The sequence below is a fragment of the Pseudophryne corroboree genome, chromosome 2, assembly GCF_028390025.1.
Source record: "Pseudophryne corroboree isolate aPseCor3 chromosome 2, aPseCor3.hap2, whole genome shotgun sequence".
NCBI classification, from domain to species: Eukaryota; Metazoa; Chordata; class Amphibia; order Anura; family Myobatrachidae; genus Pseudophryne; species Pseudophryne corroboree.
The window spans coordinates 122455868-122471823 of record NC_086445.1 but is presented as its reverse complement, the minus strand read 5'-3'; the positions used below and the strand labels follow the sequence as shown (position 1 = coordinate 122471823).

Below are 15956 nucleotides of genomic sequence, written 5' to 3'. Positions count from 1 at the left end.
ACCGCACACTTTGACCAGGTGGAGTTTTCCAGTCACCCACATATCACTGGTGCTGCACATCCACGGCCTAGGCCTCACCCACTGGAGAACCGGTATCTACCGCATATGGAATCCCCATCCACCGCAGGTCACAACGATGACACCCCAGGTTGCAGAGGAATGCAGTCGATCCTGGGTGAATCGTTCAGCTTTACCGATGACGATGCGGAGCAGCTCAGATTCAAGGAGAAACTGGGGGCATCAGAACGAACAGGGGGTATAGAGGATATTTACCACCAATTATTGAAGCTTAAACGTCGCGAATGTGACTATCTTCTGCATGGTATATCATTGTCTGAATATCATCGGGAGAAACTAATACCCAGAGGGTTCAGAGTGAGAAATGTTCCCACAATAGGCCGGTTCAACCCGGATTTCTGTAAGAAATGGGTAGGCATACTCAACAAGTGTAGCCTCGACCTGATCCTGCTAGTGGTGGAGGAGGCAGGCCGGGAGTTGAGGCTTACCAGGGATAAAATCACGAAGATTGAAGTGGAGCATAAGACTCTCCTACAGGCCGACTCTAACCATGATTGGCTTATGAAACTACAAAGGCAATACGAGGAGTACAGAAAAGACCTTATTAAGTTCAAGAGGAACAAGCATCAGATAGTCAAGGAAGACTATGACCTGAATAAGGTCTATAGATGGTTGATGGGAGGTGAAGCAGGTCAAAGCAACACCTACAATTCTAGAGGTAGACACAGCTGGCGAAGGAGACGGGAGTTGAGGTCAAATACCACCGGCACGTCTAATAGTGATAGCGAGAATGCTATGCAAGACTCAGAGGGTTCATCCAAGGTTACACCAGTCCCTTTAGGGGCACCTGTGGAGACCCCTGTAGAAAAAGGCAGAAGGGGACGCCCACCCGCCAGGGCAAGCAGTGCTCGCGGATCAAGAGGGCGCTCGGCCAACAAGAATCCTTGATCTTCAACCTATCTAATAGGTCCTTCTCCGAGGTAGAACTGAGAGTATTGGAGAAGGGTCTCTCGTTCGTGCCTACCAACCCGTTTAACAACTTTCAGTGGCAAGTTGAGTTGCATCGCTTCTCCCGTAAATTGAGACTGCAAGAATACTTTAAAAATTCCAGCTCACAAGAAGTTGTGAGCAAGTCTGCACATGACAAATTCTATCATACTTGTCATAGATCTACGTTTGACCCCCCATCAACCAGTCCCTCCATTCAATCATTCACAAGACTCCTGAATGATTCGGTCATGAAATATACGGCAGCCTCGCCGACACTCCATCAGAACCTCACCCGGGCTGAACGGGCAGCTTTGAAACAACTGGGAGCCTACCGAGATGTCATTTTCCGCCCAGCGGATAAGGGGGGAGGTTTAGTTATCCTTAACCTCTCCGACTACATCAAAGAGATTGAGAGTCAACTGGCAGAGGCTGACACATATGAGGAATTGACACATGACCCATCTAGTGAATACCAACAGGAACTGGCGCACCTCCTGGAACAGGCCAAAGCTAATGGTCAGATATCCAGCAAATTACGAGATGCACTTACACAAGAGCACCCACTTGTGCCTATCTTCTTTGTGGTACCCAAGATCCACAAGAGTGCAACAGCACCTCCGGGTAGGCCAATAATAGCAGCCAGGGACTCCATCTTCCAGCCCATCTCGATGTTCCTTGATGGGATACTGCAACCTTTGATTCTAAAACACCACAATTTCATTAAAGATACCACCAGCTTCCTGGAGCGGATCAACAGCATCAGACAAGTCCCTCCTGGGACACTAATATGTGTGATCGATGTAAAAAGCCTATATACAAGTATTCCTCACGAAGCAGGCTTACACGCCATGAGAGAATTTCTCATTGAAGAGAAGATGGATGCCCTTGATATAGGCCTCTTTATGCAGCTACTGACGATGACCTTGGAGAAAAATTACTTTATGTTTAATGGCAAATTTTTTCGCCAGAAGACCGGGTGCGCGATGGGGAGCAACGTCTCCCCATCGTTCGCCAACGTCTTCATGTTCCAGGAGGAGCAGGCTGTTTTCTTTGACAATAGGGCCAGAGCCCAACACATACTGATATTTACCAGGTACATAGACGATTTGTTTCTATTATGGACCGGTGAAGCTGAGGAGTTTGAGCAGTTGATGATGGACGTTAACAACAGGCCATCCACAATCAAGTACACCTACGCAATGAGTAGAGTGTCCCTCAATTACCTGGACGTAAAGTTGACCATCGAGGAGGGAAAATTGAGCACAAGCTTGTATTCCAAGCCTTCGGACAAAAACGTCCTATTGAGAGCAAACAGTCACCATCCGGGACCTCTCAAGGATGGACTACCGAGGTCACAAATGATAAGGGCCTCTAGGATCATCAGCGACAGGTCTAGTCTGGAACAGGAACTAGATCGCATGATTACCAAATTCGTCCAGAGGGGATATGATTATCACAAATTACAACAGCAGAAAGCAGAAGTCATGTCAATACCAAGGGAGACCCTTCTTAAACCGACAGAAAGGAGGGAGAAGGCGGTAATCCCATTTGTCAATACTTTCAACACAGCCAGTCCGGTGATCCAGAGGGCAACAAGGGCGTTGTGGCCTATAGTAGCCTCGGATAAAAAGCTTCCTACCTTTAAGGACAGACGCCCCATGCTATGTTACTCGAGGGGTAAAAGCATAAGGGACATTATAGTACACTCTGATGTCACAGGATTCCAGGAAGAGGTAGAAAGGCCCATCTCTTTTCTTACCAAGCCACCAGGGTGCTATAGGTGCCTTAAATGCACAACGTGCAACAACATGACAGTAGGGTCCTCGTTTAAGCATCCCCACAAGGAAAGAACTTTCCAGATTAGGCATGTGGTGACATGCACGACAACCCACATTGTATACTTACTTACATGCCCGTGTCATTTAGTCTATGTGGGAAAATCTATCAGGACCCTAAGAGAGAGGATGGCCTTGCACAGGTCTGCGATCAAACAGGCTCTGGCCGGAAAACCTTCAGAGCAACCTGTGGCACGCCATTTCACACTTATGGGACATTCACTCAATGATATAAAACATCAAATCATAGATCACGTTCCTCGCAATATTCGAAGAGGAGATCGGGACCGCAAGCTTCTGTGCATTGAATCCAAATGGATCCATGAACTTGGCACAATAAGTCCTGGTGGACTGAATGAGAAATTCTCGTGGAATATTTTCATATGAGATGGTCATGGACTGTGCCGATGCCCCTTGCCCACCTTTTTTCTCTTTTTTTCTTCTTTTTCTTCTTCCTTTTTCTTTTCAGGTTCCTCTATTTTCTTCCCCTCCTTTTCTTTCTTTCCCCCCCCTCCCTCTTCACCACCTTCCCCTTTACCCTCTCCCCTCTCCCCCTGCGTTCCCTCTTCTCTCTCACGTGCTCTTCTTCTAGTTCCCCCACTTTCTTGTTCTTTCCTCTTTCTCTTCCCCCCCTCCCTTCTCACTCCATTTATTCTTCTTCCCGGAATCTTCCTTTCTCCCCTTCCCCCTCCCCCTTCCCCCTTCCCCCCCCCCCCTTTTTCCTTTTTCCTTTCTTCCTCTTTTCCCCTCCCCTTGGTCCTCTCCTTTCACCTTCTCCCTTTCACGTTTATTATGTTATATATTCTGTTGTATTTATGAGATATATGTGCTTTTGTTTTTTATTATGTAAAAAGTGGTTCCTCTTTGTGGAACAGGTGGCACATTTGTCCATACGGATGCCGGCTCCATAACCTAAGTTGGGTTTTATGCCCTTGTGGCTATGCGATTATTTCGTATTGCATATTTTTTACTTTTATTTTTGCTGTGTCCATTCATTGTCCGGTTTTAGGACTGAGAAGCCTTTCAGACAAGTAATCTGTTTTTGGTATAATAATACACTGTGCCCATTATCGGTGATGGAGCCGACATCCAGTGACATCCGCTCGTCTAATCCTCGATATATTGTTCTGTGCTTTTTGACATCTAGGAATTCCTTCAAGTAGTTATGACCATATAGCGGTGGTGGGATCCTATAATTGTGGGGAGCACGGTTTTCCTGGTTATCAGATCCTTCTTTTCTATTGTTTTCACCTATGTTTCCTCACAGCGCTTTGGAAGCAGTCAGCGGCGTCCTGGTTGCTACGGCAACCGCCGGGCGCAGTAGCTGTGAGGTCATCAGATGGCGACCGGAAGCACGGCGGGAATCTCGCGTCTCCGGTCCCACACTGTGCACTGGCGGGCTTCTCTGGAATATAAGGTATGTTTGTTTGCATTATGTTTGTAACACACCTTGACAAAGGGGCATGTGAGCCCCGAAACGTCGGCTACCTGTTGATTTTTTGATTACACTTTCTCATTTTAAACCCTCGAGTGCCGCTGTCTTTTTTGGAGTTTATATATATATATATATATATATATATATAATGTCCAGAATGATCCGGCACTCCCTCCGTCCCCACGGATATCCAACACTTGCTCCTGTGCCCTCCTCCTTGAGTGACACGCAGCCACTCACAAATATACTCCAGAAAGTGGCGGCACTCTGAGACTTAAAATAACATGCATAAAACATTTATTGAAATTTTCTACGTTTCGGGGTACGCAGCCCCTTCGTCAGGATCCTGAAAAAATGTAGATCTATTACAGGTTGAGTATCCCTTATCCAAAATTCAAAATCCCACATCCTGTATTTGCACAGTTCTGTGCACTGTACCCCAGTACGCTGTGGCAGTGTTTCACAGATGTACTATAAACTGCCATGTGTTTGTACCACTGCTCTGTCACTTAGTAACCAGCCAGCTCGCTGCTGCCTTTGGCCAATAATAGTGAAAACAATATTGTGAGCTGTGAGGTGGTCAAAATTTACTGGAAATGACTGGAAGTTAATGTTATTGAGGTTAATAATATTCTATGAACAAAAAAAAGGCCCAAATTATGTGATTTTAGCCTTTTTTAATCGATTTTTGAAATAAAAAAAATGCAAATCCAAATCCAAAACCAGTCACGACGGTTTGGCAAATCCGGATGACGAATCAGAGCCAAATCCAAATCCAAAAATGGTCAGGCGCACATCTCTAGTGTTGTGTAACCCCCTTACCACATTGTACATGACTTGTTATAATGTGCCCGGATTTTCTATTTTTGTCATTGATTTTACATGTGGATATAACTTTACTTACGCTTCGATAAAGCAAATATTGTTTAAAAAAAATGCATCTGATTCGCATCACAGACGCAGCAAAACACAACTCACCAGAGATTCTGGGCTGCAACTTTAACCGCACAGGAAGTAGTTTTTTTAAATCATATAAAGTTGCAGATGAACAGAACTTGAGGTGAGAAATGTCGCACATCAAGTTGATCAGTGTAATCTAGCAAATTTATGCCTAGATTTATCAAGCAGAGAGGGGTTGTTTGGCATGACAGAATCCACAGTGTATGAGGACACATCTGTACCTGTGCCCTTTATTTATTAAACACACTCACCATAAGAGTATTTCTGTAATGGGAACACTGGGCCTCATTTAGGTTGGATCACCTCAGCGATCCAACCCGCAGTTTCCCAAACATTGTGCAGGACCCATTCTGCGCATGTGCCTGAGTGACAGGCAGTGGCGTTCGCGGGGAGGGGTGGAGGCGGCCGTCATTGGGAAAAATGGGGGGTACTCACCCTCATTTTCCGGGAGTGGCGAGGCCAAGTTGCAGTTTCCTTGGGGTCGCTAGACTTCCTGCGACTGCAAGTCTGAGTAAGGTCAGACTTCCTCAGTCTGCAGATGCAGATGAACGATCGCGATGTGCATCCCGAACTGCGATAGCATCCCAGTTTTTAGCAATCGCAAATGCAGGAAGGAGGTGGGCCCCATAGCAGCTGCACTCCCTGTACCTATGGTAGCTACATTCTTGGGTATGCACCTCCTCCTGCATTTGCATTGCTAAGGATCATAGGAGGGTCATTCCGAGTTGATCACTAGCTGCCGTTGTTCGCTACGTAGCGATCAGTGAAAAAAAATATGGCTAATCTGCGCATGCACCGCAATGCGGGCGCGCGTCGTATGGGTATGAAGTCCTTTGTGGTTTTGCACTGGTTCTAGCGATGATTCCAATTGCACAGCACAGGAAGAGGGCGTATCTGGGTGTCGACTGACCGTTTTCTGGGAGTGTTTGCGTTTGCTGGGCAGGTATCTGATGTCATTACCGTGTCAATCGTCGCAGCATTCATCACACAGGACAAGTAACTACAGGGCTGGTCTTGTTTTGCACAAAATGTGTTTGCAGGCGCTCTGCTGCATAGGCGTTCGCACTCCTGCAAAGCGAAAATACACTCCCCCGTGGGCGGTGACCATGCGTTTGCACGGCTGCTAAAAACTGCTAGCGAGCGATCAACTTGGAATGACCCCCATAATGCAAAACAGCTAATAGCAGCTTTGAAATTACGATCTAACCTGAATAAGGCCCACTATCTATAAAAGTATTTCAAATGGATTCTGCTGGTAACCATAATATTGGTGAATACCGCCATTAATACTCTCACAAACAATGTGCCTAGGGGCATAAAGAAGTTTTTATTTAATGGTGTCTTTCAAAGTAAACTCTTATCAAAATTGAGGGTCAATCAGCTTGTGTGAATGATGAGAATTTAAGTGCACCACCACATCTTAACAAAAAACAAAATTCCACCAAACCAAGTACTAAAAGATCATACATATAAAACATACAACCCAATATTACAATGGTAACAGCGGACCATGAGATATGTAATTGCAGGACAGGTTGCATAGTATATTGCTGGCACCAATTCATCTTTTAAATATTTGAAACAGGTAATTGAAATCAAATGAATACAATAAATTGTAGTAGAAGCAGAAATGTACTGGAATTAGGAGAAAAGTTAGAATGGTTTTCAATTAATTACCTAGTTGAACAATCACGGAACAGTTCAGTGATGCAACATAATACTCATTTCATTAGGTGGCTGCACTCCAGAGTCTACAGCCCTTAATTCTCTGGTTTTACCCGAGACCAACGGATGATGATTCACTTCCAAGTCAGAATTAACTTGTGCTATTTTACAGTGGCTAAAAAAATATTGAAATATCCTTTTTAAAAGTATTTTCTGAAATACAAATAAGCCTCCCACACGAATGTACTTTTTGTAACGAAATCCTTATAGAGTTTTTTAAACAAACAGCTGAAAGTCACCGGGCTTTATAGAACGCACGGCTGATATCCACTGGCTTAGAAAAGTCCTTCACTGGCAGTCACGGCTGTATTCCTGGCAGGTGGACCCTGACCCGGCTACAGACAGATAGAGTTTCCCATCTGGACACACACAAATTTCGTACAGTTCCTGAGACCTGCCACCTGACCCAGTCTTTGCTCCTTGAGGCAGTTTGGGCATAAATATTTTTTCTGCATCCAGCACCACCTGTATTATAGAAGAAAAGGAAGGTGAAAGTAAATACTGTGATAAAAAAAGACAAAGCAATATGACACAGCTCTACTGCTGTAGGTGCATTACATCCAGTCATATCTACAGGCAGTTTTGTGTTGTATCAAAAGGAAACAAAAATATATTGTTTTTTTTTTTTTTTATATCCGGGATCATTTTGTGTGTCCATTGGACCCATATAGCTGATGACACTGCCGGCTCCCCCCCTGCACAGCTTTCTCTGCCTGCACCTGGTGTCCTGGGAATAACACGGCTCAGACTTTATTTCGCTCTCTTTTGTGAATATTTATTTCTGTGGTCATTTTCCTTTCAAATGACTCACCCTGTATAATTATTGATATTATTTGCTCTAGCGGCTCCATATTCAGAAACAGTATCAGCGGTAGCACCCAGAAACAGTGCCCATCACCCAATTTATTGTATTCCAAATTTAACAATTTCAAAAGCGCTGGCTTCATGCACAGGGATTCTGTGGTCAGTTGTAAATGTGCAAGCATAAAAGTGGAGCCTGTAACTGTGTGCGGAGCACATGCATCTTCATGTACAGTACATCTTTCCGCTGAGTCAGAGCTATGCGCAGCTCTGTTTTGCAAATGGACCTTGCAATTGTTTTTAGCCCCTGTGGATGATTGGGTGTGACTGGGTGGCAGAGAGGTGTTCACACATAGGCTAAATGCTCTGAGGACATATTGTGGGCGTGAACAAAAGGCAGATATTTGTCTGATTTTGGATGGATTCTTTACACCGGGTATTATGTATTGATTGATAGTGATGACTAGGGATGAGCATTGGAAACACGGCATTGAATGGTTATTTCAAAAGTCACTCAGTGTGCATTAGGGATACCAAAATGTTTTCCTTCCAACATATCCAGCAATGCAGTGGCTACTCATAATCCCATCTAAACCATCCAATGGTATAACCATCGATGGTTATACTGTGTGCATGTGTAGAAGAATTCAGAGATTTGCGTATGTGTACATTAGCTGCACAGAAGCCGTCAGCCATCGGATGGGCATCACAAAGTTGCATCCGATGGTTGGCAACCACTAAATGAGAAAAGTACTTGCATCAAATCGGAAACATTGATGGCTGATAACCATTATAAATAATGATATTTTACCAGGTTAAGCCCTAGTGTGCCTTCACCCGGCTTATAATGGCCACAATGCTTTTATTCTGCAGTACAAATATAACAATGTCAAGTGTCTCATTCTTCCTGGAAATAATTGATGGGCTTGGGCAATGCTTAAAATACAATAACACCATATTATTTTCATCAGCAATTTTTCTACATGATAAAACTTGTATTTTAATTAGTAGAGATGGGGGGTCATAAATGTAGAACAACAGTCAGGCAGAATAATTGAGTAATGTACTGAATATGTAAATGAGATTTAAAATGGATAAAAATGCAAGAAAAATTATTTTGTCTATTAATATTACTTTAGTATCATTTGCAAAAGCACAAAACGGCATGCACACAGAACAATTGGTACTTTATCACGGTGCAATTTATCACTCTCCTAGGCTTGATAAATCTGGGTTTATATTCCCTACCACATACAGTATGCATATACATACACACTAGGGACTTTTTTGGGTAGTGGGTGGGATAACAGAGTACCCGAAAGAAACGCATACAAGCATGGGGAGAATATACAACCTCCTCCCAGTTACGGCCATGGTGGGAATCGAACCCATGACCTCAGTGCTGTGACGCAGCAATGCTAACCATTACATCAACTGTGCTGCCCACAGAGAAATGAAAAGGCGTAGAAATCTGTGTTTTCTCTGCACTTTTCATGTAACTAAATAGAGAGAAATAAAACTAAAATGCCGGAGAAAAAAAAACATATGTTTGTTTATTAAATAGACCCCTTATACTTTATCATTTTATAATTGCTTCCATCCCATGGATGAAAACATTTAAAAAATGATGTGGCCTGATATTAGGGGTAAACCAGCATTCTAGGAGATTGATGAGCACCCAGTGTCAGACTGGGGCATGTAGGCCCCAGCGGGGTAATACAGTGGTAGGGGCCCATGTTTAGGGGTGTGGCCAGTCTCTAGAGGGGGTGTACCCAGCCGCCACATTGATTTGCCTAACCATTTTGCATGGGTTGGTCCCCTAGATAAATATATACAGTAAATACTGTAGTGCATGCATGATAATGTACTAGATTAGTAACAGCACAGTCTGGAAACTGATCCCTAGAGGAGGCGGTGGAGCCCCAGGCAGTAGGGCCCACCGGTGGTTTCCCCTGTACCCCTGTGGACCAGTCCAAGCCTGTGAGCACCTACAGTCAGTACACGTTATATAAAATTATACCACACTCTCTCAATGTATTAAGATCACAAACCATTCCATCACTGCTGTGTAATTTTATATCCCTCCGTGAGATAGCTTCGATTACCCCAGTCTGCGCCTTTATGTAAACTCCTTTTGGGGCATCCATGCTCAGAGATCGAGTAGGTGACTCCAATCTGAAAAAGAAAATAAGATTTTAAACCTACCGGTAAATCTTTTTCTCATAGTCTGTAGAGGATGCTGGGACTCCGTAAGGACCATGGGGATAGACGGGCTCCGCAGGAGACATGGGCACTTTAAGAAAGACTTTGACTCTGGGTGTGCACTGGCTCCTCCCTCTATGCCCCTCCTCCAGACCTCAGTTAGAGAAACTGTGCCCAGAGGAGACGGACAGTACGAGGAAAGGATTTTTGTAATCCAAGGGCAAGATTCATACCAGCCACACCAATCACACCGTATAACTTGTGATATACTACCCAGTTAACAGTATGAAAAACAATATAGCATCAGTCCAAGACCGATGAAAACTATAACATAACTTTTATGTAAGCAATAACTATATACAAGTCTTGCAGAAGTAGTCCGCACTTGGGACGGGCGCCCAGCATCCTCTACGGACTACGAGAAAAAGATTTACCGGTAGGTTTAAAATCTTATTTTCTCTAACGTCCTAGAGGATGCTGGGACTCCGTAAGGACCATGGGGATTATACCATAGCTCCCAAACGGGCGGGAGAGTGCGGATGACTCTGCAGCACCGATTGAGCAAACAGGAGGTCCTCCTCAGCCAGGGTATCAAACTTATAAAACTTTGCAAAGGTGTTTGACCCCAACCAAGTAGCAGCTCGGCACAGCTGTAGTGCCGAGACCCCTCGGGCAGCCGCCCAAGACGAGCCCACCTTCCTAGTAGAATGGGCCTTAACCAATGTTGGTAACGGCAATCCTGCCGTAGAATGCGCCTGCTGGATCGTGTTACAGATCCAGCGAGCAATAGTCTGCTTTGAAGCAGGGCCGCCAACCTTGTTGGCTGCATACAGGACAAACAGTGCTTTTGTTTTTCTAATCCTAGCCATTCTGGCCACGTAAATTTTCAAAGCCCTGACCACATCAAGGGACTCGGAATCCTCCAAGTCACGAGTAGCCACAGGCACGACAATAGGTTGGTTCATATGAAAGGATGAGACCACCTTAGGTAGGAATTGAGGACGGGTCCGCAACTGCGCTCTATCCATATGGAAAACCAGATAGGGGCTTTTATGTGATAAAGCCGCCAATTCCGAAACTCGCCTAGCCGAAGCCAAGGCTAACAACATGACCACCTTCCAAGTGAGATATTTCAACTCCACTGTTTTAAGTGGTTCAAACCAATGTGACTTAAGGAAACTTAACACCACGTTAAGGTCCCAAGGCGCCACCGGAGGTACAAAAGGAGGCTGAATATGCAGTACTCCCTTCACAAAAGTCTGTACTTTAGGTAAAGAGGCCAATTCCTTTTGAAGGAAAATGGATAAGGCCGAAATCTGAACATTAATGGAGTCTAATTTTAGGCCCAAATTCACTCCAGTTTGTAGGAAGTGAAGAAAACGGCCCAGGTGGAACTCTTCTGTAGGAGCATTCCTGGCCTCACACCAAGAAACATATTTTCGCCATATACGGTGATAATGTTTAGATGTCACGTCCTTCCTAGCCTTTATTAGCGTAGGAATGACCTCGTCCGGAATACCTTTTTCCGCCAGGATCCGGCGTTCAACCGCCATGCCGTCAAACGCAGCCGCGGTAAGTCTTGGAACAGACAGGGACCTTGTTGTAACAGGTCTTGCCTTAGAGGAAGAGGCCACGGATCTTCTGTGAGCATTTCTTGCAGATCCGGAAACCAGGTCCTTCGTGGCCAATCTGGAACAATGAGAATTGTTCTCACTCCTCTTTTCCTTATTATCCTCAACACCTTGGGTATGAGAGGAAGAGGAGGAAACACATATACCGACTGGAACACCCTCTGTGTCACTAGGGCGTCCACAGCTACTGCCTGAGGGTCTCTTGACCTGGCGCAATACCTTTGTAGCTTTTTGTTGAGACGGGATGCCATCATGTCTATTTGGGGCAGTCCCCACCGACTTGCAATCTGCGCGAAGACTTCCTGATGAAGTCCCCACTCTACCAGATGCAGATCAGTGTCTGCTGAGGAAGTCTGCTTCCCAGTTGTCCACTCCCGGAATGAACACTGCTGACAGAGTGCTTACATGATTCTCTGCCCAGCGAAGAATTCTGGTGGCTTCCGCCATCGCCACTCTGCTCCTTGTGCCGCCTTGGCGGTTTACATGAGCTACTGCGGTGATGTTGTCTGACTGGATCAGAACTGGCCGATTTCGAAGTAAGATCTCCGCTTGACGTAGGGCGTTGTATATGGCCCTTAGATCCAGGATGTTGATGTGAAGACAAGTCTCTTGACTTGACCAAAGGCCTTGGAAATTTCTTCCCTGTGTGACTGCTCCCCAACCTCGGAGGCTCGCGTCCGTGGTCACCAGGGTCCAGTCCTGAATGCCGAACCTGCGGCCCTCTAGAAGGTGTGCACTTTTCAGCCACCACAGGAGAGATACTCTGGCCCTGGGGGACAGGGTGATCCGCTGATGCAGTTGCAGATGTGACCCGGACCATTTGTCCAATAGGTCCCAATGGAAGGTCCTTGCATGGAATCTGCCGTATGGAATGGCTTCATATGTTGCCACCATCTTTCCCAGAACTTGAGTGCAATGATTTACTGACACTTGTTTTGGTTTCAACAGTTTCATGACTAGAGTCATGAGTTCCTGCGCTTTTTCCGTCGGAAGAAAAACCCTCTTCTGGTCCGTGTCCAGAATCATGCCCAAGATGGGCAGACGAGTTGTAGGATTCAGCTGCGACTTTGGAATATTGAGAATCCAGCCGTGTCGCTGTAACACATTTAGTGAAAGTGATACGCTGTTCAGCAACTTCTCCCGTGATCTCGCTTTTATGAGGAGATCGTCCAAGTACGGGATAATTGTGACACCCTGCTTGCGCAGGAGCACCATCATTTCCGCCATTACCTTAGTGAAAATTCTCGGGGCCGTGGAAAGCCCAAACGGCAACGTCTGAAATTGGTAATGACAACCCTGTACCGCAAATCTCAGGTACGCTTGATGAGTAGGATATATGGGAACATGCAGGTATGCATCCTTTATGTCCAGAGATACCAAAAAAATCTCCCCCTTCTAGGCTGGCGATGACCGCTCTGAGCGATTCCATCTTGAACTTGAACCGTTCTAAGTAAAGGTTCAGGGATTTTAAATTCAAAATGGGTCTGCCGAACCGTCCGGTTTCGGGACCACAACCAGAGTTGAGAAGTACCCCTGCCCTCTTTGAAGCAGGGGAACCTCTACCACCACTTGTTGAAGACACAATTTGTGAATCGCATGTAACACTATCTCCCTTTCGAGGGTTTTTTTTGGTAGGGCCGATTTGAAAAACCGGCGAGGAGGCACCTCTTCGAATTCCAGCTTGTAACCCTGGGAAACAATTTCTATTGTCCAGGGATCCACCTGTGAGTGGACCCAGATGTGGCTGAACAGTCGAAGACATGCCCCCACTGGAGCGGACTCCCTCAGGGGAGCCCCAGCGTCATGCGGTGGATTTTGCAGAGGCCGGGGAGGACTTCTGTTCCTGGGAACTAGCTGTGTTGTGCAGCTTTTTCCCTCGGCCCTTACCTCTGGCAAGAAAGGACGATCCACGTACTCTCTTGCTATTATTGGAACGAAAGGACTGCATTTGATAATGAGGCGCTTTCTTAGATTGTGAGGGAATATATGGTAAAAAATTTGATTTACCTGCCGTAGGCGTGGAGACGAGGTCCGAGAGGCCCTCTCCAAACAATTCCTCACCCTTGTAAGGCAACAACTCCATATGTCTCTTGGAGTCGGCATCACCTGTCCACTGTCGGGTCCATAAGACACGCCTAGCAGAAATAGACATAGCGTTTATCCTGGAACCCAGTAAACTAATGTCTCTTTGAGCATCCCTCATATATAAGACAGCATCTTTTATATCGTTTTAGAAAAGAAGGTACTCCAGTGCTCATGTATTTGCGTATTTAGATTGTCCTAAGGCTGCTACCTGTTTTTCGAAGTGCCTCAAACTTCTATAGGAATATAGTACAGTACAGGGTTAGGTGCGCCTGATGGACAATAATCTATTTGTGTAGGAGAAATGATGTGGTGATAATGATACTCAGACTAGATGTTATAGCTAATAAGAATATTTCTTTATTTATACCAAAAAGATGTGGGGGTGGGGGGGGTTTGAGTGGGATTTAGGTACTGATGGGAGAGGGGAGTGAACACGAATAGATACACTTTATGTGTATAGGGGATTATCTGTGGGTACCGGATAAAATAAATTGTTTTTGTTGCTGTGACTTTAGTGGGGGGCACTCAGATCGGTGGCGTCCCACCTCTGTAGTGCCTTGAGTCTCGTTATGCTGTCCAGAGCCTAATACAGGTGCTTGTGTTTAGTCAAAAAACTGTAAAATTATTAGAAGCAAAAAATGGTGGGGGTCCCCCCGGAGGGTCGGTGCGGCAAGGGATCCCGGTGGTCGCTAATTTGTCAGGTAATTAGGGCTCCGGACATACCGTCCTCCCCTAGGCTCTGACAGTACGTGGTGTCGTTCTCCTGAGCGCACCGCGACTGTCTGTGCCTGTCGGGGAAGTGGTCACCGTCTTGGAGAGGGAGAAAGACTGGTGCTTCTAGCCCTGCTGGGCTATCTGCCGTGTCTTTTCCTCTCCTACAGAGTCCCTTACCTTGTCCTCGTAGCTCCGTCTCGTTCCCACTTGCCGGCGGCCTGCTCCGGTCTCCTTCGGCGGCGTTGTCCTCCTCTTGCTTCCGGGTTGTCCTGATCACGTGATCGGGTTGCGAGGTCGCGAGGTCGCGGCGTTCTTGGTCCGTGAGGCGGCTGCTCCCCCTCGTCCGTCTTAGCTCCTCTATTTCTTAAGGCTCTGTTTGAGAGTTAAAGTTGATGGTTGTAATAAATGGAAATGGTGGTGTACTTCCAACGCGTATCGGCCAGTGTTGGCCTTCGTCAGGGAATCTTGTTCAGCCATGTTTGTTGTGGGCTATTTAGCCCATCTTAGGAGAATGTCTCTCTTCCTCATTGGTCCTATTTTGGGGGCGGTGTTGGGGGCTGGTTAAAATGCTAAGAATGCATGGAGAATAGGGATAATGGGTTGCAGGGGAATAATGAGCATATCGATGTAATAAGGGGTTTAAAAGGAGCACAGGATTTATAATGCAGAAAAATTGTATAAAATCAATAAGATTAATAATGAAAATAAATAAATAGAAAAAATTGAGAGAAATTATTATTGTAGGGATAAATGGAAAATGATAATGTGTGACTGACTATTATCTACAATGTATGGGGGACGATGATCTAACATGTTCTAACAAGGGTTTTGGTTGTATATATTTGTGATTGACAAAAAACTTTTATCAACAATAAGTAAGGGTTGGTGCAAATGAAATGGATGAACCAATAAGTGGTTAAGAAATAGTACAATAATAATAATAGTAAAATCAATAAAAATATTTGATAGAGAAATAAATGAATAAATAGATCCAACAATGGGGGTTAATATCTCAGTGGATGGATAGATGAGTGGAAATTTGTTATCCTTTGACATCGAGATGGGTGGAGTTTATACTGTTTTCGTAATGGTACAACCATACGTGCATGGTATTGGCTGTATATAATCCTGTTTTTCAGTCTACCCTTACTAACATGGTGCGGGGTTATGTTTAAAAATGTTTCTAGTGCCTTCTTTTTTGGAGTAGAAAGCAAAATATTCCCACATTCTAAATGTAGTTACTGTTTTAAGGTCAAACTCCCATAATCACAGATCTTACTTCGTTGTCTATATTGAGCCCATATGGTTTCAGTGTTTTCAGTGTGAATATCCATTTCAGTTCTTCTTTGTTTATTCTCTTAATAAAGTCTCCTCCCCGCCAATTTTGTGTTACTGTTTTTATTCCTAGTATTCTCATCCCTGTAGGGTCTTGTTTATGTTTCTCCCGAAAATGGTCCGAGAGACTGTGTGTTTCTATACCCTTTCTTATGTTCCTTATGTGCTCCGCTACTCTGATCTTGAGGGGTCTTATTGTTCTTCCTATGTACTGTAAGTGACAGG

The 15956-nt window shown here is 45.0% G+C and overlaps 1 protein-coding gene across 1 annotated transcript in view; it reads right to left on the bottom strand.

The window, feature by feature from the left end:
- Positions 1-6544: 6544 nt before the first annotated feature.
- SGCG (sarcoglycan gamma) overlaps positions 6545-15956 on the bottom strand; it is a 356819-nt gene continuing 347407 nt past the window's right edge. Inside the window, exons 7-8 of the mRNA XM_063951669.1 lie at positions 9816-9939; positions 6545-7428 (exon numbers count right to left, since the gene is read on the bottom strand). Coding sequence (XP_063807739.1) covers positions 7252-7428; positions 9816-9939 — 301 coding nt within the window. The 3' untranslated portion in view covers positions 6545-7251. The remainder of the gene's footprint in view (positions 7429-9815; positions 9940-15956) is intronic.